The sequence below is a fragment of the Labeo rohita genome, chromosome 24 (genome assembly GCF_022985175.1).
Source record: "Labeo rohita strain BAU-BD-2019 chromosome 24, IGBB_LRoh.1.0, whole genome shotgun sequence".
Classification (NCBI taxonomy): Eukaryota; Metazoa; Chordata; class Actinopteri; order Cypriniformes; family Cyprinidae; genus Labeo; species Labeo rohita.
In genome coordinates, this window is record NC_066892.1 from 5778952 (window position 1) to 5804108 (window position 25157).

The window sequence follows — 25157 nt, forward strand, 5'->3', positions numbered from 1 at the left end:
TAAATTTTTATAAATTTAACTATTATTTTATCTGGTGAATTGTGTAAACATCTTTTATGTGAAATATCTTATTCAGGTCAGTAATAAATAAAAAATAACATGCATTCTGTATGATTCATCTTATTTTGGTAAAATAATTAACATTTTGCAGATTCTGCAAGGTGTATGTAAACTTTTGACCTCAACTGTGTATATCAAGAGCAGCAGGTCATTTTTTGACATCAACTGTCTCACCTTCTTGGCTTTTAAAGTTTTCCTCCAAAGTGTGGAAAAGACACCATCTGTCCAGTCATTTGTGGCCACATCCAATGTGCCAAACATCTGGGAAGCAGTAATAGCCTTGGGATTCATTCTCATTTCTTTGTGTGGATTTCCACAATCTGTCATTGCTTTCATTAGAGTGTGGATACATGTAGTTTTTCCTGTTCCACTGGGACCAAGAGTCATCATACCTACACAAAGAGAACACATACATGGTGTGAGGACAGCATTGTCCTCTTTTCCGAAACAGCCTGGGCATATGACAAAACTCACTTTAATAGAAGTAAAATGGATAATGTCTAACCATGTCTCACTCTCTGTGTCTCATATAGTTGAACAAGTTTGAGAATCCAGGGTGGGTGTGCAATCAATCCGGCTTCTTCAGCTTGTTTGGTGATTGCAGCTTCCAGGTCAGGATAACCAGCTTTATCCAGCTGGATGCCCGGAAACAAGTCGTTAATCAGACTCATGAACAGGGGCTCATCTTCATCCACCTGTATGGAGGGATATAGGAACGGAGTCAGTTTATAAAAATACCTGTGACACATTTATCCTATAACTTTGTTATTTCCAAACAGATTTGGATCATTCATAGTCACCAGTTTGGAGAGGTTCATGTCACGCAGAACTCTCATGACCACAGTCTTTTCTGGCTCAGCTGGGTTGGATCTCTTCACAGCACCCAGAGTTCTCAAAACAGACAATATGTTTCTCAAGCCAAAGTCATAATGAACCTGTTGAGAGATACAGAAATGATCAGCAAGTAGCATGACCATCAACAAAGGAAATGGGAGGGCTTCATGACACTTTAAAAGGCAGCTCGATTCGGTGTATTAAGTACCTGCTTCGAAAGCTGTTCTTCACACAGTTTGTACAGAGTGTAAAACTTGCGGCTAAGGACTTGATTTTCACGGAAACCTGCGCTGGCAAGTTTCACTCTCATGATGATGGCTCGGTCAGGTACCATCATGGCCACTGTGCGGAACTGAATTTTCAAGTTCTCAGGGAGCTCCTGTCGACCAGCATAACCTGGGTTCTGTGATGAAAATGAATATTTAATGGAGGGGGAGAATACTGAAGAAAGAGTAAGACCAAAAAAAATGTCAGGTCATTTCCCATATGGCTGCAGTATAGTTCCATGACATAAAAGTTTGTCACATTACCATAGTAAGGAAGATGCCAAACTCTCTATCCATATCCACCACATCTCCATCAGTGAATATGAATTGAGTTTTTTTGTTCTTCTTGCACTGCAGGACGATGTAGATTTGTTGAGCAGCTACTGAGAGCACAGGCAGCTCGATGCGGTTGAACTCATCAAAACAACCCCATGCGCCAGACTGAGCTAATCCTGTTTGACAAACATTATAAACATGAAACGCCAATGGAAAAGGCCACACATGTTAAATATGCATCCGCTATCATAATTACAGGTGCTCTGTATAAGGTGAAAGAGAAGTTAGTTTAGGTGCACTCAACCTTTATAGATGCGGCCCAGTCCACGGAAGTCCATCTGGTCGGAGCAATTAAAGACAACCACGTATTTTCCCAGGCACCGACCCATGTCTTTGGTGGTTTCAGTTTTTCCTGTTCCAGCAGGGCCAGCAGGAGCCCCTCCCATGCTCATCCCTAAAGCCTGGGCCAATGTGATATAACATCTGCAAGGAGCCAGCCAAAATAAACAGGTGGTTAAAGCACCGGAGACAATGGGTGCTACTCATTAAGAGCCATTTTTTTTTACTGATGCTTCCTTAGTTTCTGGCATCTTCATCTACACTTGCCTGTCAGTGAGCGGTGTGATCACCAGACGATCAGTGCAGCCCAGATACTCATTACAGTAATCAAATTCCACATCAGTGATTTGGATTATGCATCTATCCATATCTTCTTTGAAGTAGAAGCGAGACTGTTTCTGCCATTCAAAGTCTAAAGGTGATCGGATGTTCATTCGCACCTTGAGATGAACATAAAAAGGCAATGTAAAGGTTAAAAGTGAAACCAATCACGTACAGGGTTTCTACAGGCTTTATTTCAAATGAATGTGATTTTGATCTTTTTATTCATTAAATAATATTGAAAAACATGAAAAGGCTGTGTTCAGTTTGGTCTGTAAGTAAAAAGCTATTTAAAGAGGATGCTTAGCAACCAATTTATACTCAAGAGCCCAAAAATCAATCACCAGGTCATCAAAAATGTCCTTCTGGTGAACATGTATTGTGATGAGCGTCTCATATTTGGTTCTCTCCATCTTGGTCAGATCGTGAGTAGTCATATCAATCAGTTCGTTCAAAAGATCCAGGAATTTCTGGTTAGTAGTCTGCATTATCTGTTGTAGAAAAAAAGGCAAAATGATCAACAAAATATGGAAAACATCCAACAAAACAATGTCAGACTGTAAGAGAACATATAGGCTGAATATTACTGAATATATAAAAGAAAGCTGTCAATTTCTAAACTACAACATCCTGATTGACATAAGACACCTTTTTGTCAGTCCTGCTATTACAGAGAGCCTCCTCAGCATCTCTGGTCCAGATGAGCTGTATGCCGAGCAGTCCAACCTGAGCAGGGAACATCGACTGGAACTCCACCAGTTTAAAGCCCTGGTCACTAATAACCATGTGGGCCTGTCGTATGATGTTGTGAATGGTCTTCTTGACTCCATCCAGTAACAGACCCAGCCAGGCTTCTACATTACCCTGTGGGGTGACATCATTAACTATCATCGTTATCAGTATATCTATAGGATTTTTTGTGAGTTTTATCATCCATCAGGCAGAAACCATAAACCCCAATAACTGAGAGGTGATAGCATACCTCTCCATATAATCTGAGGTATTATTTTTTTTAATGCTACAGTTAAGTATTTTTATGCCATTTCAAACATGTTGTACCTGGGCATTGATTGGTTCACTCAGATTCACTGTTTCTCCTTCTTGTGACTGAAAGCTTAGTATCTGGTCATAGTTCTTCTCATTAAACACAACTCTGTTCACATTATCAAAAAGGTTCAACAGGTGAACCTGAAGGGCACAAAGAGAAAAAAAGGAGGTTATTGAGGAATTTTCTCATTCATTACCTGCTATAGTTAGATATTAAAAACGTATATAGTATTATATAGTATATAAGTATTAACATACATAGTATAAGCAACCCATGTTACATTTAACATAATACTAAATGCTGCTTATGACCATAATTGACCTTTCAAAAAAAAAACCCGCCCTCGTTAGTTACTGTTGCTGTGTCCGACAAACAATGCCGCTCTCACACTGCACAAGTTCTCACGCAGTGAAAAATACATTGTGGAACAAAGAGGAAACTGACAACAAGCCGACAGACAAGACAGAGCAGGTTACTTCCAGTATGAAACAAGGTCTCAGCTTTAAAATGTTGACATTTTTTAAAAACTCAAACAATAAATACCATTTTGTGGCTCTTTAATGTGTCATGATAGATCACTGTATTGCCTTATTATTAGATCAAACGACACGTGAACCGAACGTCTTTACTTCTTTACTTAAAGGAGAATTCTACTTCCAGAACAACAATTTACAGATATAGTACTCACGCCTTTGTCATCAAAGACGTTCATGTCTTTCTTTCTTCAGTCGTGAAGAAATTATGTTTTTTGAGGAAAACATTTCAGGATTTTTTTCAATATAGTGGACTGATATGGTGCCCAGAGTTTGAACTTCCAAAATGCAGTTTAAATGGAGCTTCAAACGATCCCAAATGCGGCTGTAAACGATCCCAGATTAGGAAGAAGGGTCTTATCTAGCGAAATGATCGGTTATTTTCATAAAAATAATACAATTTATACTTTTTAATGTCAAACGCTCGTCTTGTCTTGCTCTCCCTGTGTATTCTGGGTCAAGACAGGGTATTTCGAAAAACTTGTATCGTATTTTCTCGCTCATCATGAAATCACCTTATATCGCTGTTTTACCTTTTTTGTTAAGGGTGTTTGATCTTCTTTGCATGTTCACTTTGCAAAGACTGGGTTCAGTACTTCCGCAGCGATGTAGGATGATTTTGAAATTATTTTTAAAGTTGAGGGAGAAAATACGATCAGAGTTTTTCCACATACCCTACTTGTCTTGAGCCAGAATACACAGAGTTCAGGGACAGCAAGACAAGACGAGCATTTGAGATTAAAAAGTATTTAAATTGTATTTTATAAATGAAAATAACCAATCATTTCGTTAGATAAGACCCTTCTTCCTCGGCTGGGATTGTTTACAACTGCATTTGGGATCGTTTGAAGCCGCATTTAAACTGCATTTTGGAAGTTCAAACTTGGGGCACCATATCAGTCCATTATGTGGAGAAAAAATCTTGAAATGTTTTCCTCAAAAAACACAATTTCTTTACGACTGAAGAAAAGACATGAACATCTTGGATGACAAGGGGGTGAGTACATTATCTGTAAACTGTTATTCTGGAAGTGGACTTCTCCTTTAAAGCCCAAAAAAACGTGAACGAGCATCAGAACGTTTTTTTTATTTTAAATGCGGAAAGACGTACTGAAGTTAATCTCTCCTGACTGATTTGTTTGTTGGACTGAATGGCGGAATCTGTGTTATGATTGGCCTGTCAATCAAGCTGTTTGCGAAGGGTCAATTAAGTTTGAACTATTATATGGCATAATGACATACTTCTAAAATCCCAAAGTTAGAAAAATGCACCTGTATGGTGTGTGAGTCAGACGCTTGACCCAGTATCTCCAACAGCACAGGGTCAGAGACGAAAAAGAACCGTGGGAAGACGAGGCGTTTCTTTTCCAGGTATCCGCTCAGAGATTTCTGACAAACTTCTAGCTGTTCCAGAAGGTGTGGCAGCAGCTGCTGGAGTGTTTCGTCCCCGACACAGCACTGAACCACACCAGGAATCTCGTGTGCCCGCTGCATTATCCTCTGCCATGATTTGTCGATGGTTTGGAAGCGTTTAGCCTCCTGCAAAGAGTACATTTTCAGAAATGTTAAGCATAAAAAATGTCACATGAGCAGTGCTTTTTGTGCAATGCATGCAAGTGAGTGTCAAGAGAGATAGGTACTTTAGAGGCTATTCACAAAATTTTTATTTAATTTCTTTTTGTTTTTTAAGCAAAAATGCAAGATGCTGGCAGTGGAATTGAGAAAAAAGCTCAAGGTCTCGACCTTGAGAGATTTTCAAAAGTATATCTTCTTTTAACTTGAGCATTGCGTTTTTAGAATGCTCTGTCATGCACCAGATGCTGAAAAATACGAACACAATGTTCAGATGGAAAAGTAGCACAGTAGAATGGAAAAACATGTTTTGTGTAAACAGCCCCTTGGAAGGTAGCTGCCTACAGTATGTAGATAGCGGACAGCTCATAAGGTACGAAAAACTGAATAATGTATTTGGGTTCATGTTACCTGCGGCAGTTGTTTGGCAATGTCTCCACCCACGAACACAGCCTCCAGATACAGCCACAGATTTTGCACTGTGAGCCACTTCTCAATCACCTCTGAACTGTTTGACAACTTCTGCACCCACTGCTGGATGGTGGGCTTAAATGGAGCATTATATCTAAAACAAGAATTCCATCAAATTTACATGAAACCGTAATGAAATACAATATTAAATGTGACACACACATATAAGTAACACAAAACCTGTTACCTGTTACTCATTAGGGACCCAAGCACCATAAGACTGTCCTCCATCAACGCCACTTTCTCAGACGTGTCCGACCCCTTTAGCAGCAGCTCTCCACGATTCCTAAAAGAAATAAAAACCTTTTTTAAATGAATTTATTTCATGCCAAATTAATGAACTTAATCACAGATTAATTCCTTCTGACCTGAATGATGCAAATGTGAACTGATGGCTGCTCCATTCAGTCACAACATCTTTGAGTTTGGCCTCAATGTCTCGCTCCTTAACGGCGCTGATACACACATCCTGGCACCCAGACGTTTTTTATAAGATACTGACTGCCTTGTGCTTTTTTATGCATGCAATCTAATACCATTATGGTTATGTTAAATGGAATATTTTGCCTGCACAATACCTCAATATCTTCTTTGTTCTTTAGCAGAGGTGCTTCCATGATATTTCGAAGGCTAAAATTTGCAGCTTCCACTTCAAACTTGTGGCCGGTAAGATCAGTTAAGCGCTGCCAATGTCGGGACATCATTGCCTAGTTGTGAATGTGTATGTTAATTAAAAAATGTCTGTTAATAAAAAAAAATTGTTTTTGTTTGTTGAACAGATGCTTGCTTAACATCACCTTATTTGCCATCATGTAGAGTAGAGGACAGGTTTCATTAAAGTCATCAATTGTCTTTTTTAGATCATTGAATGCTTGCCACTCCTTCAGGGCCCCAGGTAGCTTACGGATCCTTGAAAAGAATTACAAAATACGCATCGAAATTCACTTCATTCAGTACAGAATGTTCGTTAATTAGTTTAATTACAAAAGGAAAATCATAAAAACCTATTCTGAAAATCCAGCAGTTCACTGTTTATCTTCTCTATATTGAGGTCGGCCCATAGTATGTCATAGTAGCCAGAAACGCTGTCAATCACAGAATTGTACAGGCTGTACAGCTTGGACAAAAGGTTGAGTTCTCGTTTGATTCTGTGAAGATCAGGATATTCTGAGAGGTGAAAAAAAAGAGAGAATTAACACTTTCATTCTGCAAGGATACATAAAATTGACCAAAAGTGACAGAAAATGCTGTTCTTTTGAAGTTTCTATTCATTAAAGAATCAATGAAAAATGGTTTCACAAAAAACATTAATCAGCACAACTGTTTTCAATATTAACCATAATAAAAAATGTTTCTTAAGCACCAAATCACCATATTAGAATGATTTCTGAAGAATCATCGCATTGCATTGCAGGAATAAATTCCATTTTAAAATATATTGTACAGAATATACAGTTATGAGGAATACAGTCTGTTCAGTGGGTTGTACTATTGTATACCATTGGTGTAAATCATTCAGACGACAAAACATTGACAATTTCCAGTTGACAAAAAAAAAATGACAACTAAAATTGAACATGAAATCCAGAAACAAATGACTGTACAACCTGTTTAACAGATTATTTGTCTATCGTTGACCACCCCATTTTCATTCAAATCCTTTCTGAACCTAAACTCACACTAACAAGGTAGGAAACACAGAAGCACCTGTAACGGGGAGGCCAAACAGTTCTTCACCACTAGAAAAGGTGACGAATTTCCTCCACAGTTCATCAAACCTGGCCTGATAAATTTGCAACCTGTCACTGGCTTCACGTGGGGCCAAACCTGCAACTCCAGGACCACTGAACACACAAACAGAGGCTTTAATAAGACACTATAATCACTGATAGAGGTATGCAAGAGACTGTAATGCAAATTAACCTGTTGTCATAGTCAGCATAGAAAGTTTGCACAGATTGCTGGAAGACCTCAACTCCAGCTACAAGCTCAGCCTTCATTTGAGGTTGAATTTCCAAAAGCTTATTCTGAGTTTCTTTTGCCTTCAAATTAAACACAGATCAACGTTTATTTAAAAACAAACCCATAAAGAGAATTAATTACCATGTTTTAATACTATTTCATGTGGTCTCAAAACAATTCTCTTACCATCACATTAAGTTCCTTCCAAGCGTACACAACCCCATCAATCTTTTCCGCATTTCCATCACTGAAGAACAGCTCATGGCGATTTAGCAGAGCGAACGATTCCTCAACCGGTCCTCTGGTGGTCTCTATCCGTATCTCTGCTTCTCGTATCTCTTGCAGGGCAGCCATGGTTTCCCTCACGTCATCCAGGTCGGAGATGGGCCTCTGCAGCTGCTTGCTCACCCCATCCACAAAAGAGCTAATCTCAGCCATGCCCACAGAGGCCTTCTGGTTAAGAGCTGCACCAAATGCACGTTTCCAGGTGCGACACTCTTGAATGAGGGACAGTTTGAGAGAGTCAGTTTCGTAGAGAATGGGGCAGACGGTGCACGTGGAAGGAAGTTCTTGAATCCGGGTCTCATAAGTCTAATCAAACACATGTAGTGGAAATTAGGATCACTTTCAGTTAGACTGCAGCTATCTTTAAATTTTACAAGACTTATTTAACAATTACGTACAGAATACAGAGATAGTTTGGCGCTGAATTCTGACAACAATGGTTTGGTCTCCAAAAAAGCTTTCACCTGTTCTGCTGGGTCCTAGATTAGAGGAAAGCATGAAATGTCACACATTTTGATGTCCTGATGCTACATAATGTGTATGTGTCTGTCATAAACATGTCTGGATCATATCTCACTCCTAAATAACATATATACTTATCTTTTATTTTATATTTAATATAATTAGAATTTATATAGTGTACTTGCGACATTATTTTTTACAAACTGTTGTGGACTGGATTCATTTCAATGTATTAAAAAATAATAATAATAAAATCTGAGTACCTGTTTCCACAGGTCTGAAAATTGAGACAGCCCTTTCAGGATGTCCCCAGCATCTGCTTTGAGGGAGGACACCACAGGGACAAGCTGGGACAAAGCCTTGTTCACATCCTTATGTTCCGTCACCTGTCTGTCCAGAGTCCTCAGCACGAGCGGTTTAGTGACTAGAGCTTCATCTCCAAGCTCACGTGCTGCTGCCTGCTCTACCTATGGAGTCACAAGACTTTAACAGTTAACTAACCTCTGATAAAGTTTATAACGCATCTGTTACATGCAATTAACTACCAGAGGATAATTTTGCAATTATCAGGGTGTAAAAATATGCAAAAATCAAGTGTACATTGTTACAGATACATTTATTCACCCGCTTGTCATCCAAGATGTTCATGTCTTTCTTTCTTCAGTCATAATGAAATCATGTTTTTTGAGGCAAACATTTCAGGATTTTTTTCTATATAGTGGACTTCAATGGTGCCTGTGAGTTTGAACTCCCAAAATGCAGTTCAAATGCAGCTTTAAAGGGCTCTAAATGATCCCAGCCGAGGAAGAAGGGTCTTATCTAGTGAAACGATCGGTTATTTTCATTTTTAAAAAATTCAAAATCATCCTACATTGCTGCAGAAGTACCGAACCAGTGTTTACAAAGTGAACGTGCAAGGAGGGTCAAACACTCTTTACAAAAAAAGGTAAAACAGTGATGTAGGATGATTTTCAAGTTGGAAGAGAAAATGAAATGGGGTTTTTTTGATATACACTAACCTGTCATGAACCGGAACACACAGAGTTCACGCAGAGCTAGATAAGACAAGCATTCGAGGTTAAAAAATATATAATTTGTACATTTTTTAGGAAATGCTAAAACTAGATGAGACCCCTCTTCCTCAGCTGGGATCGTTTAGAGCCCTTTAAATCTGCATTTAAACTGCATTTTGGGAGTTCAAACTCACAGGCAGCATAGAAGTCCACTATATGAAGAACATTCCTGACATTTTCCTCAAAAAACATAATTTCTTTATGACTGAAGAAAGAAAGACATGAACATCTTGGATGACAAGGGGGCGAATAAATTATCTGTCATTTTTTGTTCTGGAAGTGAACTTTTCCCTTAAGGTCCTTTAATTCTTTTACCTCCAATTGTTCTTGTTGGACATGGGAATATTGCCAGAGTGGAATATCCTTTGCCATTGAAAGCACCATGTTCACAGCTTTATTGAGAATGCCCTGCAAAACAAAGACAAATAAGTGTTTAGAAATCAAAAAGTTATAGAATTTAAATTCATATCAGTACTTACGCACACAAAGATATAGCTGTTTTCTATTTGAATGTATTGTAAAATGTGAAATATTTCTGTAACAACAAAACTGAATTTTCAGTAGCTAATATTCCAGTCTTCAGTATCACATGATCCTCCAAAAAAATCATTCTAATAGTTGTGCTGCTTGTGGAAATCATGGTACTTTTTCAGGATTTTATAACTTCATTTGAAATAGAAATCTTTTGTAAATTCTAAATGTCTTCAATTTCACATTTGATCATTTTATTGCATCCTTGCTGAAGAAAAGTATTCATTTCAATATTTTTACTAACCCCTAAAAATTTTGAAATGTGTAGGATATAAGTGCACTTTACATATTGATATTACACTCCTTGTTTTCACATCAATACCTGTATCTGTTCGAAGCTAGGTCTAAAGATGATGCTGGGAATGGCCAGCTCAACAGAAACCTTGAAAAGTGGAAACTGAACAGTAGCTTCGCTTTGAGATGAAGAACGATACTTGGAGCTCACAACGAGCAGCCGGCGCCGCAGAGAATCGAGCGAGCGTTTGGTAGCTTTCAAATGAAAAACACAACATTAATGAGTAACTCAAAAATATAATAAGGTCTCAATTTTCAGACTGATGCATGATTCCACAATGCATGTATACCTCTGACCAGAGCCTCTGTGTTCCTCTGACATAACTGTCCCATCATGATATAAAAAGCACATGGCAGGCAGTATAGACAACGTGTCTTCTGCTTGGCATCAGGATGCAGACATTTGTAGTCCTGCACATACACATCAAGATTCTCTCAGAAAACTATACTTATATTGTGTAGTTTGACCGTTTATAGCAGTAATATCACACATAACAAGCAACAGCCCATCTAATCAAGTGCTGTAAAGCATTTCATAATTATTCACAATAATGAAGCATTTAAAAGCCAGTTATTGTACATAACTGAAACATTAACTGCACCTTCAAGTTGACCCTTTCTGAAGGTTTCAGCACTGTCTTCAGTTCTTCAACCATCTCTAACATTGAGCTCTCCACCTGGTTGCTTGCACTTGAATGAAAACAAAGAAATCCTCAAATTACATTTAAACAGCACAAAAAACAATCTGTCCAGTGAATGGGTGCTGTCAGAATGAGAGTTTAAACAGCTGATAAAAACTTGGATTATTGCAATGTTATATCTGCTGTTTTGGCTCTCATTCTGACGGCACCCATTCACTGCAGATGTTCCGTTGGTGGCGTAATGCAAATTTATATTTTTGCATGAACTGTACCTTTAAGTCAGAGGAACTTTTTGAATGGTCTGCCTTTGTAGCGATCAAATTAAATACTCACATCTTTAGCGTATGTCTTGCAGCGTTGACAGTGGTCTCCGTATTGGTGAGGAACATCTCAGGTGTAACTGGCTGGTTTTTGGGCAGTGTCAGCAGATTGGTGGAAGCTATGGATTCTAATGTACGCTCGATTCGACATTCCAGAATATCCACAGCTACCCTCACTACTTGCTCCAGCTCTTGCAGTGGTTTGTACACATGGCCTATGACTGAGAAACAGTGGGAAAAGACTTAGTATGTTCCTAAACACTAAGACAGTGTGTACTACATAGTGCATGACTCTTCACTAGCCACATAAACACTGTAGGTTACACTCTACAGTAGGTCACTTAATGTCATTCTATACACAAACTTTATTTAGTGGAGTGATGTTGATATTTTGTTATCTAACGCAACGAAATTTTTTTAAGTGTGCCGCCTTCAGTGTCTAAATACTTTTTGTGGCCCCTGTAAACTTCTGCAAACCAAAATTAGCATTATGAATAATAAAAAGTTCAACTGTTTTTTATTTTTTGTTTACAATAATCAATATTGAGGGAAGTCCATGAGAGACTGGTCAGGCCAGGGTAGAGGGCATTCTCCACAGATCTGATGAAGGGCTTCATTGGGGACTGTAGCACACTGGGTATCCTCTTGACTACTGCATCAAAGTTGCTTAGCATCTCCTGTAATCTGAGACCAGTGAAACAAATATGTATTAACGTTACATTTCAATTCAGGTCGATAATTTATGCTTGTTTGTCGATGAGAAGAGATGCCTTTCTGTCTAACGATAACATTGATACTAACCAACACAGAATCTGATTTGGAACACTTAATAGTCAGTAACTAAACATGCCACAAATATTGCATAAGTAAGGTGACAATTACTTGTGTAATATGATCAGTGTAATTCTGAAGAAGTAGTTTGCCCAAAAATGAAAAGTTGCTAAAAATTTACACACCCAAGCCTTTCAAAATGTAGGTGAGCCTGTTTCTTCATTGGACCAAATTTGCAGAAATGTAACATTACATCACTTGCTCACCAATGGATTCTCTGCAGTGAATGGGTGCCGTCAGAATCATTGTCCTGTCACATCCAATTCTGTGACATATAGCACTGTTTTTGCTTGTAAAAGATGCTTAATCTGCGCATATTTCTCACCAGATTTTCAATACTGCTGAAGAAAGCAATATTACAGATAGAGGACTTATCTATAGTTAAAAACATCTTGATGGATTTGATTATTATAAACATGCAGCTTTTCACTTCCCAAAATGTTAACTGATGTACTGAAGTTGTGTGGATTACTTGTTGCAATGTTTTTATCAGCTGTTTAGACTCTCATTCTGACGGCACCCATTCATCGATGAGCAAGTGATGTAATGCTAAATTTCTCCAAATCTGTTGTGATGATGAATCAAACTCATCTACATTTTTTGGCTGAAGTAGTTCTTTAATGTAGGGTACATCTTTTATGCACTTACTTGGTACGATACTCCTTCAGCTGAGGTTCTTTGGCAGCCATGTTGTGGATAACATCAGGTACGTTAGCACCTAATGCATACATGTTTTTTGCCTCTTGCAATACCTCCAGGACTAGCGGATCAAGGTTTACATAGAACACCTATTCACAAATGAAGGATTCAATTACCAAAAAAATAAATAAATAATAAATGCATAACTACATAACATGGGTTTATAAATAATAACAGGCAAAAAATGAAATAATTACTTGCATACATTTGCAAAAAATGATCCATTTTGCCAAAGAATAATATATTTTGAAATTCTATCTTGAAGTGATGAAATAAATTTGCAAACCTTGGTTTCTGGATGTCTGGTCAGCAGTGAAGCTTTGAGACCATACAGTCCCAGATCCACACCATCAACCCAAGCTTTGTGATGTATCATTTCATACTCCAGGAGCACGGCAGCAAGTTTGTTGTATGCCTGAATAATCTTCCTCCTCTCTGGTATCTTAAAGTCAAGACAAAATAATTGAGTTTTTTAAAAATGCTTTGCAGGCACAAATTCCTTTAAACTTAAAATAAACTGTGTTCATCTACTGATGAGATGTGACAGTCATGTCTTTGTAAATTACCTGCATGATATCCAATTTTTCTTTTAGGATCTGCATTGGCAAATGGATTTTTTTAAACAGGTTTTGTGACCACTGAATTTTACTAGCCAACTGCAACAGAAAATGTAAAACAATATTAGCATTTTAGTTTCTGTTTTTTACTTGTGTTGGATATTTTGAATACGTGTAAAATAAGTTGTGGGCATGTTTGCATTCTTCATGAAATTATTTAAATATGTGACCCTGGACCACAAAATTAGGTAGCACAGGTATATTTGTAGCAATAGCCAATAGTACACTGTATGGGTCAAAATGACCAATTTTTCTTTTATGCCAAACATTTTTAGGATATTAAGTAAAGATCATGTTCCGCAAAGATATTACGTAAATTTCCTACCGTAAATATATATAAACATAATTTTTGGTTAGAAATGTGCATTGCTAAGAACTTAATTTGGACAACATTAAAGGCGATTTTCTCAATATTTTGTTTTTTTTGCACCCTCAGATTCCAGATTTGCAAACAGTTGTATCTCTGCCAAATACTGTCCTATCCTAACAAATACATACATCAATGGAAAGCTTATTTAGTCAGAAATTGACCCTTATGACTGGTTTTGTGGTCCAGGGTCACATGAATTAGAGTTCAACAGTTTGCTGATCACTCAAAAGGGAACTTACAGGAGTTTTGAATTGCGCAGAAGAGGGATTGTTCTTCTCTCTTTGGTATAGTTTGCGCACAAACTCAAGGTCACTTTCATACCGTTGCAGAACTAACATGTACTTCTGGGTGAGGTCCATTTGTCTGCCCACACTAGTTTCAAATTTGGACAACAGGTCAATGATCTGATGAGTCTGTGGGTGCAGTAAAGAAATTTCCTTTCAGTGTAGGAGGAATGCATTTATGTAATCTATAGGTCATGAACTGCAATGAATGGATCAGTCATTCAAATGTTCAATTAATACTATGACTCTTTCATTTATGTGCCTTACAATGAGTGGACGTTGAAGCCAAGTGTCAATCAGTGCATCCAGAGACTGATACAAGCCCTGGATTTGCCTTCTGAACTCAATGTAGTCATTTTCAAACAAAAAAAAAAACATGTTATATGAGAGATGGATCATGTCTAAAAAAAAAAAAAAAAACACTTAACTAAGTCATAAGAAACCTTACCTCTAATTTGCGGTGGTCAAGCACATTGTAGGTCTTGGATTTGATGCCGGTCACAATCGTTTGGTAGCGCATGTATATTTTCTCAACACCTTCAACTTTCATAAACTGCAGGCTTGAAAAATCTTCAAGAGTTGTGGCCATGTCTGTTATCTTCTCTAGACGTTTGCAGAATGTGTCAAACTTTCCAAAAATGTAATTTTCACTGTTGGTATGACAGTTAAGAAATTAAATATAGGGTTAATATAGATTTTAAAGTGACTTTAAAGCTGTGGTTTACAAACCTCAATTCAAATTGCCGTTCAAGAGGGTTCTCCTGCAATATCTCTTTCATTCGGTGGAAGCATTGCTGGTACTCCTGGTTCAACTGAATGCATTCTTTCATCCTCTTAAGCAGTTCCTTCCTAAATGTGAATACAGAACAATGTTTTTACTCTATTCAGATTTTGAGATGCAGTTCAGCATCTTAAATAAGACCAACCTGTCCAAGTCCCAGATTTTTGTCACCCCTTGACAGAGATACGCCTTGCAGGTGGTCACCATTTGATTAGTGACCTTTACAAAGAGCGATGTCATGTGTTCAGAGGTGTTGTAATATTGAGACACACGCTGAATCATGTGTATACTGTTCATCAGTTTGGGAATTTGACACAGCATGGTGGTCTGAAACAAACAGCAAAAGATCTACACATGAAATATTCCATTGAAACTTGCAAAATTACATAAAACGTATACTGTGACACTCTTGGATATAAAACAGTTTACTGAAGAATGTTGAAAAATTTGGCACTCACTGGAGAGCTTTTTTCTAAAAGCTCGAAAAACTTGTCCAGAGTAGATAGATATTTCACATTATCTTTAGCCTCATTGGCCACAACTGTAATATTTGCATCCTATAGACAGAAAACAGCATAATACAAACAAAATGTTATTATTGTGCATCTTCGTTATACTGAATTTAATACATACATTTTTTTTAAATAATTTAAAAACAAAAATAATTGTAACCAGACAGAATCACAATAATAAGAATTAGATTTATTAAGCAAATTTTGGAGGAAAATCTTAAAATAATGTCTAATACAACATATGTTAATGGCCTTTTTTCTTTATGTAAAACATAATTACTTACTTTTTTCCTTTTGATTTTAAAATGACATTTTTGTCATGTATTATGTATTAAAAAGTATGAAAATGCAAAGAACTACATAACATCTACTAAACTGACCAGTTCTTTCCATTTACTCAGTGTCTTGGACTTTGCCGCATTCAATATACCAACGACCATCTTCACATAGGGGTCCTTGATTTCATCCAAGAGGCTGTAAAAACAGTAAATTTAATAAATATATGCATAGACACATTAAATACCAATCGTGTATGTTATTAATGAAGAAAAAACACAGTTGGATGGGATGGTACCTGCTGAAGGTGATCATTCTTCGCTTCCAGTGTGCCAGCTCTGCTGAGGGTCCAATATCATCTGATTCTCTCCTAATGCGTTCACTCTCTGTCAGCACTTGCTCTATCTGCTTGGCCCAGTGTAACAGCACTGCTTCCAGACTTTCTACAAGCTCTGAGTTATTAGCTTAAAGCCAAAACCAAAAAACAAAAGAGAATAAAAGCAGGTAAGGTTTAGGGCTGGCTTGTTATTTTTGTGTGTGTGCTTTGGTTGTGATCTTTTCGGTTATTAAAAGTGAAATGTGTTATTTCTGTTTACCAACTAAAATGTGACCTTAGGATGATTCCTATAAATATTTTATGCACGTTTTAGGCCTTCTGTCTCACCTAAATATTATTATTTTGACATCAAATAAAATGTCTCTTTTTTTATCTGTACTCCATATTCAGCCTTTTACCTGCATTACTATAATCATCAGCCTTCTGTATATGACTCAGGTCTGGGGCTGATGGGATGTTTTGAAGCCTAAACTTTTCCTCCATGTTCCTCATCACTGAAGAAAGGGTACATGTGAACTTATCCACTGATCTCAGGAAGTCTTGCACATCTGGACTCATTTGACCACCTTTTATAGCTCCCCAATCCTGGAGGAAACGTTTGAGTAATATGTCATCAGAAACAAATTAATCTACATCTTGAATAAATAAACTTTCAGAATTTTCTTTTAGTTTTAAGGGAACTGTTCCTTTAAAATTGTCCTTGCTCCAGTAAATTAGCATAATTATTTTTTTTAATGTAACAAATCAATTCAAAAGATGGCTTTTTATTTGAACGTATGTTCCAAGAAAGAAAGCAATGATTTACATATCCTATCCTATCCACCTCTTTCTTCAACACGGAAGTAAACCTATGGGTAAGACTTCCAGTTCATTATCCGCTATAGGGAAATACCCAAAAAAAAAAACAACAACGTGTAGTAACCGGTTAAACTGCTTACAAACCAGTGTGTTCATAATTAAGATAATACATTAAAATAATATGGTAAGACACACCCATCTGCAATATCAAGAGGCAAAACAAGCTTTTTTTGTACAGCTAAAAATAGCTGGATGCGGATGAGACCGGAAGCCAGACCCGTAAAATTTACAAATGACCGTGCCCACTCTTACAGGAAGAAAAAGGTGGATACAGGCCTCTTTCATTCACCATTCTGCTAATTCATGCAATCATGCATCATACCTCTTGGGATTTGAGGGCTTGGTTCATGACCTGAGTAAAAAGAAACTCCAAACTGTGCAGGACACTAGTCTCTGAGCAGTCAAGCATTCCGAAATTCACCTCCTACAGAGAATGACACAAGAATGACCTATAGACGACACTAAACAGCACCAGTTACATAAGAAAAGTAAACCTGTCCACCTCAACCCACACTGACCTGGGATATGTTTGTGGTCGTTATGGCCTTGTCCGTGATTCTCATGAAAAACAAACACTGCCCGGTAAGACCCTGCAATTAGTGAATGAAGAGTGACCCAGTTCATTGTTTTTCTCCTTAGCAACATGCATATATAGTTACTTAGTCACTCGCCATTTAGGACATGCTGTCCATCCAGGGCTACTTAAATTGCATTAAATGTCAGTCCTTCTGGAACAACTTGTCTTGCAGGCTTGTCTAGTTGTGAATAATACTAATTAGCCTAAGTTAGCTTAAATTAGATTTGACACATCTATTTTCTAGTTTTCTGTTTTAATATACTTAAGTGTCACATGATGAATTTATAGTTTTAGGACTTTGTTAACACCAAGAGTAACAGTAATGGTGTTGTACCTCATTAGTCCCTGTTGTGATAAACAGCTTCTTCTGTCCAGAGGCTAAATTTGTGGTATCAATCCAAGAATGAGACTATAGAGAAATAAAGGCAGGCATCGCTTGTTAATACCATGCTTTTAGCATATTTTGCACCATCAGGTTGTGTGTTTTACCGTTTCTGTGACTTGGTAGAAGAACGTAAGACTCTTTGAACCATTGGCTGAGAAGAATTCTTCAATCATGTAGAACTGTAGAACACACATACACACATTTATATGTGGCAACCAGATGTTTGTTGATTTTGTGGACATTAGTAGTGTCATATTTTACACACTTTATCGTCCGAGATGATAGCCTCCTCGACTTCTGCGTCCCCCAGGCTGATCACCTCTGCAATGATTGAGATGAGGTACTTGTGTCGGCCATCAAGAGCTGCTCTGCGCTCATCTTTGAGAGCTTTAACCTGTTTAATTTTCTCCTTTCGGGCTTCGTTTGATAGTATCACAGAGCGCTTCCCCGACACCTGAGAAAGACAAGTCAAGTCAGCTTAAGTGCAAACTACAGACATTTGCCTCATGAATTCATATGCACATAGCATGTTCAGTAAAAAGGTTTATTGAATAAATAAAATAATTATTGAACACAGTTTTGTTGACGGGCAACAAAAATGAAATGTCAGACTACAAATGAAACACAAACAAAATAATATACTGTTTCATGAAATAAATATTAATTAAAATAATAAAATAAAATAAAAAATTACTGACAGCAGTGGAGACTGCCTGGGGTATAGCAGCTGGTATTGTCTGATTGATGGTTTTCTCCTTTTGCACTCCAATTCTTCTGTGTTTACCCACACCTATATTTAATAAAATGAACAGTACAAAGAATCCTACTAATCAATACATATGAAGACAGATCATTATAAAATGTCACACACAAAAACTAATCATACCTGTTTTTATGGTAGTTAGAGGTGGTTTAACTTCTAGATCCGAAAGTGAAGATAGAAGTGGGTTTGCTATATCATCATTTTCATAAGTTGATATAGTGCTTTCTTCCCGGAATCCTTGTTTATCTTCCAGGGGCACGCCAGGCACTTCTGACCCAGGAACAGCTGTCTCTTTCTCTGTGCCATTGGCATCTATAGGGGGAGGGTCTTCATTTTCTGACATATTTGTGAATCTCTTCCTGGGAGTTAAAAGTCAGGACACCCATTTTCATCATTCAAGGACACCCAGGTTTTGATGTCATATATTCACTGGCAACATATTTACAGGTTAGTGTTACTTTCTCAAGCTGCAAAACTTTTTACGCGGGAGATTTTACCAGCGTGCTACTTTTAAAGAAGATTGCATGTGTTTAAATTTAAACAGTCTGTCAGGAGGAGTTTGGCTTAACGGTCATAACGAACATCCAGTGTAAATCAATGGGACTTTTTTTTTGGGAATCATGCCATAAACGAAAACTGTACTTTCAACTAATTAGGAAAATTATAGGATACTTAGTCAGGCCAAGCTGACTGTGCCAATTTTGGTGGCTTGAAAGCTCTTGGTCAGTCAGAAATATGGAAATACATGTCTATGGGACTTTTGGGGATTTTTGATCGTAGGTCAAACCTATCAGCATTGACAGGTCAACATAATAACAGTAAAATTACATATTTTATCAATTAAGTCTTTACTTAAAACTTTAATAGTACTTCCTTGTTGCAAAATAGCTCCTTAAGAGCTAACTCAGACGGTTAGGCTGCGTCAAACAATCTATCGAAGGTTTAAAAAGTTAAAGTTTGTAACATTACTTGCTTAAATTACCTCAAATTAGCTTTAAAGTTGTCGAAAACACGTTTAGGATAAACAATCATATTATTTTCCCTTTGCTGCTAATTTAGACCACTCACCTTGACCGAGGCTCGTCAAATCTGTGAGAACAAACTGAAAGCCTGAGGCGAAGTTTATTGTTGCTATGGTAACTGACGCGCTACTGGCCATTGCCTGAGAAAGAGAGTAACAGATGAACATGAGCCTGTTTGAAGAACATTTCATTATTATGCCAATAATTATAGCAATAAATTATGCATTAATCACCTAAATAAAAAAAGCACACAGCATAACGAGTAAACACAGAGCTCCGCCGAGTAAACAGATAGCATAGCGGCGTTTATCTTACAAAGTGACGTGTAATATCACGTTTCAAAATACTTTTGTTTCTTAAATTATATTGATGGCAACTGAAGGGGTTTGAGGGGAATTTTTATATATTTACACTTACATTTTACATATTTTCTGCTCACCAAGCCTGCATTTATTTGATCCAAAGTACAGCAAAAACAGTACAATTTTGAAATAGTTTTACTTTTTAAAAAGTTTTCTATTTTAATATGTTGTATGTAATTTATTCCTGTGATTTCAAAGCAAATATTTAGCATCAAGGAATATTTAGCATCATTACTCCAGTCATATGATCCTTCAGAAATCATCCTAATATTTGGATTTGCTGCTCAAAAAACATATTATTATTATTATGTTGAAAACAGCTGAGTAGATTTTTTTTCAGGTTTCTTTGATGAATAGAAAGCTCAGAAGAACTGCATTTATCTGAAACAGAAATCTTTTGTAACATTATGAATGTCTTTATCATCACTTTTGATCAATTTAAAGCATCCTTGCTAAATAAAACTAACAGTTTCTAAAGAAAAAAAAAATACTGACTTAGTATAGTGTACACTGTGTGCATAATTATTAGGCACGTTGATATTCTGGTCATATTTTTTTTACCAAGCACATTTTACCAATTCCAAACCACATCAATCTTAGTAACTACTATTAATTTTGTATTTAATCATTTATACATGATATATATTTGTCCATGAAGACTGGAAGTGAAAAACTCCTTGTATTCAGGTGTGCATAATTATTAGGCATGTTTTCTTTTACATATAAATAAGCCAAATTTACCCAGCCTGAAAAGTAAAAAATTATTAAATGCCCAAGAGAAGGATGCAAAACTAATGCAATACCAGAATTTGCAAAGTTAAGGCATGACCATTGGACAGAGAAATGCTCGTTGGGTCAGCACGGTGAGAAAAAAAAAAAAAACGGTGGAGAAGAAAAGACACGTTAACTGCAAAAGAATTAAGAATTAAAGTAAAGAATTAGCTGTGAAACCATCAGGAACCATTTAGTCTCCAGCGCCACCATTTTCCAGAGCTGCAACCTACCTGGAGTCTTCAGAAGTTCAATGTGTCAGGTTCTCAGAGACTTTGCTTGAGAAAAAAACCTAAAAAATGACCCTCACTTAATAAGAATAACATTCTGAAGTGTTAAGAAATACATGAAGACAGTTTTTTTTTTATAGGCTTTATAGACAGATAAGTTGAGAGTGACTCTTGAAGGACCAGCACCACATCTTCTTGTACTTCTGATTCAAGAATTTGTCTTCCAGAATCTAGCAGTACATTTTGGGAGTTCATGTTTAGTATATCTCCTATCCTGAAAAGTCTGACTTGCAGAGATGGACTCCCAAAAAATGAACTCCCAAAACTTACTGCCAGATTTTGGAAGATAAATTCTTGAAAGAGTGGTATAAGAGGATTTGATGCTGGTCCTTCAAAAGTCACTCTCACCTTATCTGTCTATAAAGCCTATAGAAAACAGTCTTCGTGTATTTTACAACACTTCAGCATGTTATTCTCTTTAAATGAGGGTCATTTTTTAGGATTTTTCACCCAAGAAAAGTCTCTGAGAACCTGACACATTGAACTTCTGAAGACTCCAGGTAGGTTGCAGCTCTGGAAAATGGTGGCGCTGGAGACTAAATGGTTCCTGATGGTTTCACAGCTAATTCTTCACTTTAATTTTTAATTCTTTTGCAGTTAACGTGTCTTTTCTTCTCCACTGTTTTTTTTCTCACCATGCTGACCCAACGAGCATTTCTCTGTCCAATGGTCATGCCTTAACTTTGCAAATTCTAGTATTGCATTAGTATTGCATCCTTCTCATGGGCATTTAATAATTTTTGACTTTTCAGTCTGGGTTAAATCTCTTTTTTGGCTTTTTTATATGTAAAAGAAAACGTGCCTAATAATTACGCCCACCTAAATATAAGGAGTTTTTCACTTCCAGCCTTCATGGACAAATATATATCACGTATAAATGATTAAATACAAAATTAATAGTAGTTATTAAGATTGATGTGGTTTGGAATTGGTAAAATGTGCTTGGAAGAAAAATATGACTAGAATATTAGCGTGCCTAATAATTATGCACACAGTGTATAATGTTACAAAATCTTTTTTTTTTATTTCAGATAAATGCTTATCTTTGGATCTTTCTATTCATCAAAGAATACTGAAAAAAGCAGTTATTTTAAATAGTAAACATATTTTACAATATCACTGCTTTTGCTGTATTTTGGATCAAACAGCCTAAATCAGAGGTCTCATACAAAAAAATATTACTGTTCAATTTACTTTTTAACTACTGTTCAATTTACTGTTACTGTTAATTATATACATGCACAAAGTGATTTTGAAGAAACAGACTCTGCCAAAAAAAAAAAAAAAAACTGCAATGGCTGAGATACGCTTTGTAATAGTATGCAAATATGCGCATATTGAATAAGAGTACGTATAATTTGCATATTATAAAAACGATAAAATTAAATAAATATCTATTTGTAAGTTTTCCAAAACAAATTTACATTTTGCCAGAAGGAAAACCCTACACAACCTCATCCTTTCTTTTAAATCAGCAAGGTGCATTTAGTGTCATATGACATCACAAAGCTGTAAGTGCCTATTTACACACACCCACTCACACACACACACACACCAATATATGAGAGCCTTGTGATCCAGTTGCGTTGCGTCGCGTTCAGTAAAGGTGAACTGCGTCACGTCACAGCTGTACGGAGAAGCGCTCAGACACGTTGCTTGAGCTGAACGGGACCTGCCTCTGCTGGAAAACTATTTAACGTACGAGCTACATATTGCTAATTTGCGGGAATACCTGAACACATAATGCTTTAAAATGATTCCGCTGTTAAACATGAAGTTTACGAAACCAATTCTGTTGCGTGAATGGGGAATCGTCTGTCTTGTGCTGATAAGCGCGGTGTGGTGCTCCGCTTCTGAGAGGAAAGGTGAGTGAAGTTACCTCAACTGTCATTAACAAAAATGTCATACACCTCTTTAACAGATGTAGCTTTTGTCTATCTACATAAAACGTGTTTTAAAACAGTGTCAAATGAGAAGTTTGAGAATACCAGAAGGAACAATTTTGACAGTTGTAAACAAACAGATAGATAGATAGACTAAAGATATGGTGTAGAATTCACTTTGAAACAATTTTAACTCAAAAATTGCTAGTAAATTTAACAAATAATTACAAAGAAATGGCAAGTTACATCGAATTAAACGTAAAATTTCAAAGTAGAAAGACTAAAATAGTATTTTCTATGAAAACGTACCACAATAACAATGTTTTACTTGCATTTCACAGTGTAGATAGACAGACAGACAGACAGACAGATAGATAGAATTTTAGGGACTTTCATTAGCGTCATAACAATAACAATGTTTTACTTACACCTCATGATGTAGATAGATAGGTAGATGTTAGATATAGATAGATAGATAGATTTTTGATTTTTGTTTTATTAGCGTCATTAACAATTACATTTACGTGACCCTGCACCACAAAGCCAGTTATAAGGGTACATTTTTTGAAATTGAGATATATACATCATCATTTGTTAGGATATGACAATGTTTGGCTATAATATAACTTTTTGAAAATCTGGAATCTGAGAGTGCAAAAAAATCTTGTCCAAATGGATTTCTTAGCAGTGCGTATTACTAATCAAAAATTAAGTTTTGATGTATTTATAGTAGGACATTTACAAAAAATCTTCATGAAACATAATTTTTGGCATAAAAGAAAAATGTGACCCTGGACCACAAAACCAGTCTTAAGTCGCTGGGGTTCATTTGTAGCAATAGCCAAAAATACATTGTATTTGTCAAAATTATTGATTTTTTTTTATGACAAAAATCATTAGGAAATTAAGTAAAGATCATGTTCCATGAAGATATTTTGTAAAATTCCTACTGTAAATGTATGAAAACTTAATTTTTGATTAGTCATATACATTGTTAAGAACACTATTTGAAGAACTTTTTTGCACCCTCAGATTCCTGATTTTTAAATAGTTCTATCTCGGCTAAATATTGTCTTATCCTAACAAACCACACATCAATGGAAAGCTTATTTATTCAGCTTTCATATGATGTATAAATCTCAATTTTGATAAAATGACCCTTATGACTGGTTTTGTCATCCAGGGTCACAAATATGCCATTTTGACCCATACAATGTATTGTTGGCTATTGCTACAAATATACCCGTGCTACTTATGACTGGTTTTGTGGTCCAGGGTTACATATTGTACATAAACAATTCATAGATAAATGTATGTACATTAAAATATGAGTACTGTATGACTAAAATCAAATTTTAATGACATTACTTTTTACATTTAGAATAAGTAATGATCTGAAAAACATTATATAGATGAGATTAGAGAACTGAAATGACATTATTAATCATATAACCAGCTGCAGGCTTTGTCTTTAACCCCAACAAGTGACCGCAAAACAAGGACTCTCTCATGTTTCTAAAAGTGTAATGAAGATAATTAAGTCTCATACATACTTAAAAATACTTGATGAACTTTTAAGGCTGGTGACCACAGGATGAGGGCCAAGAGTTCAACAGCAGCAGATGGCATCGCTAGACAGCTGCCCCACTGAGTGGGGTCTGGGCCCTCAGCGTCTGTCTGTGGACCAGTCTCTGGTCTACCCGGACAGACTGTGTTTAACATGCTGTTTGAGGTTTCTTGCCAGTTTAGAAATTAACAGCAGATGGTGGCTCCCAACACTGTCCCAGAACAAACCAGGCATAAATGGGTTAAATACATTACATACAATACATAGAATCAAAATCAAAAGAACTGCAGAGTATCCAACTTTTTTCTATCCACTCGAGTCATTTGTAAATTTTATGGGTGTAGCTTCCGGTCTCATCCGCGTCCAGCTATTTTTAGCTTGTTTTGCTACTTGATATTGCAAATTGGTGTGTCTTACCATGTTATTTTAATGTATTATCTTAATTATGAACACACTGGTTTGTAGTGCAAACAGTTTTACCATTTACTGCATGTTGTTTTTCTTCTCGTTATTTCCCTATAGCGGCTAACTGACCAGAAGTGGAGGTGGATACTGTAAATGTCAAACAATCATTTAGCATCATTAACGTAACTTAAGTCAGTGCATTATTAAATATAAACTAGTATAAGATGGACAGATCCGCCTTTAAAATACTAAATCTACTTTAGTAAAATAATTTTATAC

At 36.6% G+C, this 25157-nt stretch overlaps 2 protein-coding genes across 2 annotated transcripts in view; one reads left to right on the forward strand and one right to left on the reverse strand.

The window, feature by feature from the left end:
* dnah5l (dynein, axonemal, heavy chain 5 like) overlaps positions 1-25157 on the reverse strand; it is a 59934-nt gene that overhangs the window by 23218 nt on the left and 11559 nt on the right. The window contains exons 7-55 of the mRNA XM_051098840.1: positions 24460-24684; positions 19647-19740; positions 18702-18937; positions 18514-18605; positions 18081-18269; positions 17920-17994; positions 17765-17839; positions 17372-17443; positions 17176-17277; positions 16394-16580; positions 15957-16122; positions 15763-15856; positions 15329-15427; positions 15016-15197; positions 14819-14938; positions 14539-14739; positions 14357-14453; positions 14045-14218; positions 13385-13474; positions 13105-13260; positions 12768-12907; positions 11821-11972; positions 11302-11509; positions 10930-11017; positions 10618-10738; positions 10356-10522; positions 9818-9910; positions 8693-8896; positions 8366-8446; positions 7869-8273; positions 7644-7762; positions 7428-7564; positions 6725-6887; positions 6518-6629; positions 6299-6427; positions 6089-6189; positions 5908-6006; positions 5661-5814; positions 4950-5216; positions 3156-3284; positions 2745-2960; positions 2441-2587; positions 2043-2215; positions 1741-1919; positions 1425-1612; positions 1103-1297; positions 861-995; positions 566-755; positions 235-452 (exon numbers count right to left, since the gene is read on the reverse strand). Of these exons, the coding sequence (XP_050954797.1) occupies positions 235-452; positions 566-755; positions 861-995; positions 1103-1297; positions 1425-1612; positions 1741-1919; positions 2043-2215; positions 2441-2587; positions 2745-2960; positions 3156-3284; positions 4950-5216; positions 5661-5814; positions 5908-6006; positions 6089-6189; positions 6299-6427; positions 6518-6629; positions 6725-6887; positions 7428-7564; positions 7644-7762; positions 7869-8273; positions 8366-8446; positions 8693-8896; positions 9818-9910; positions 10356-10522; positions 10618-10738; positions 10930-11017; positions 11302-11509; positions 11821-11972; positions 12768-12907; positions 13105-13260; positions 13385-13474; positions 14045-14218; positions 14357-14453; positions 14539-14739; positions 14819-14938; positions 15016-15197; positions 15329-15427; positions 15763-15856; positions 15957-16122; positions 16394-16580; positions 17176-17277; positions 17372-17443; positions 17765-17839; positions 17920-17994; positions 18081-18269; positions 18514-18605; positions 18702-18921 (7101 nt within the window). The 5' untranslated portion in view covers positions 18922-18937; positions 19647-19740; positions 24460-24684. The remainder of the gene's footprint in view (positions 1-234; positions 453-565; positions 756-860; positions 996-1102; positions 1298-1424; positions 1613-1740; positions 1920-2042; positions 2216-2440; positions 2588-2744; positions 2961-3155; positions 3285-4949; positions 5217-5660; positions 5815-5907; positions 6007-6088; positions 6190-6298; positions 6428-6517; positions 6630-6724; positions 6888-7427; positions 7565-7643; positions 7763-7868; positions 8274-8365; positions 8447-8692; positions 8897-9817; positions 9911-10355; positions 10523-10617; positions 10739-10929; positions 11018-11301; positions 11510-11820; positions 11973-12767; positions 12908-13104; positions 13261-13384; positions 13475-14044; positions 14219-14356; positions 14454-14538; positions 14740-14818; positions 14939-15015; positions 15198-15328; positions 15428-15762; positions 15857-15956; positions 16123-16393; positions 16581-17175; positions 17278-17371; positions 17444-17764; positions 17840-17919; positions 17995-18080; positions 18270-18513; positions 18606-18701; positions 18938-19646; positions 19741-24459; positions 24685-25157) is intronic.
* Positions 22599-25157, forward strand: part of LOC127156110 (epidermal growth factor receptor) — a 33283-nt gene continuing 30724 nt past the window's right edge. Inside the window, exon 1 of the mRNA XM_051098837.1 lies at positions 22599-22888. Coding sequence (XP_050954794.1) covers positions 22777-22888 — 112 coding nt within the window. The 5' untranslated portion in view covers positions 22599-22776. The remainder of the gene's footprint in view (positions 22889-25157) is intronic.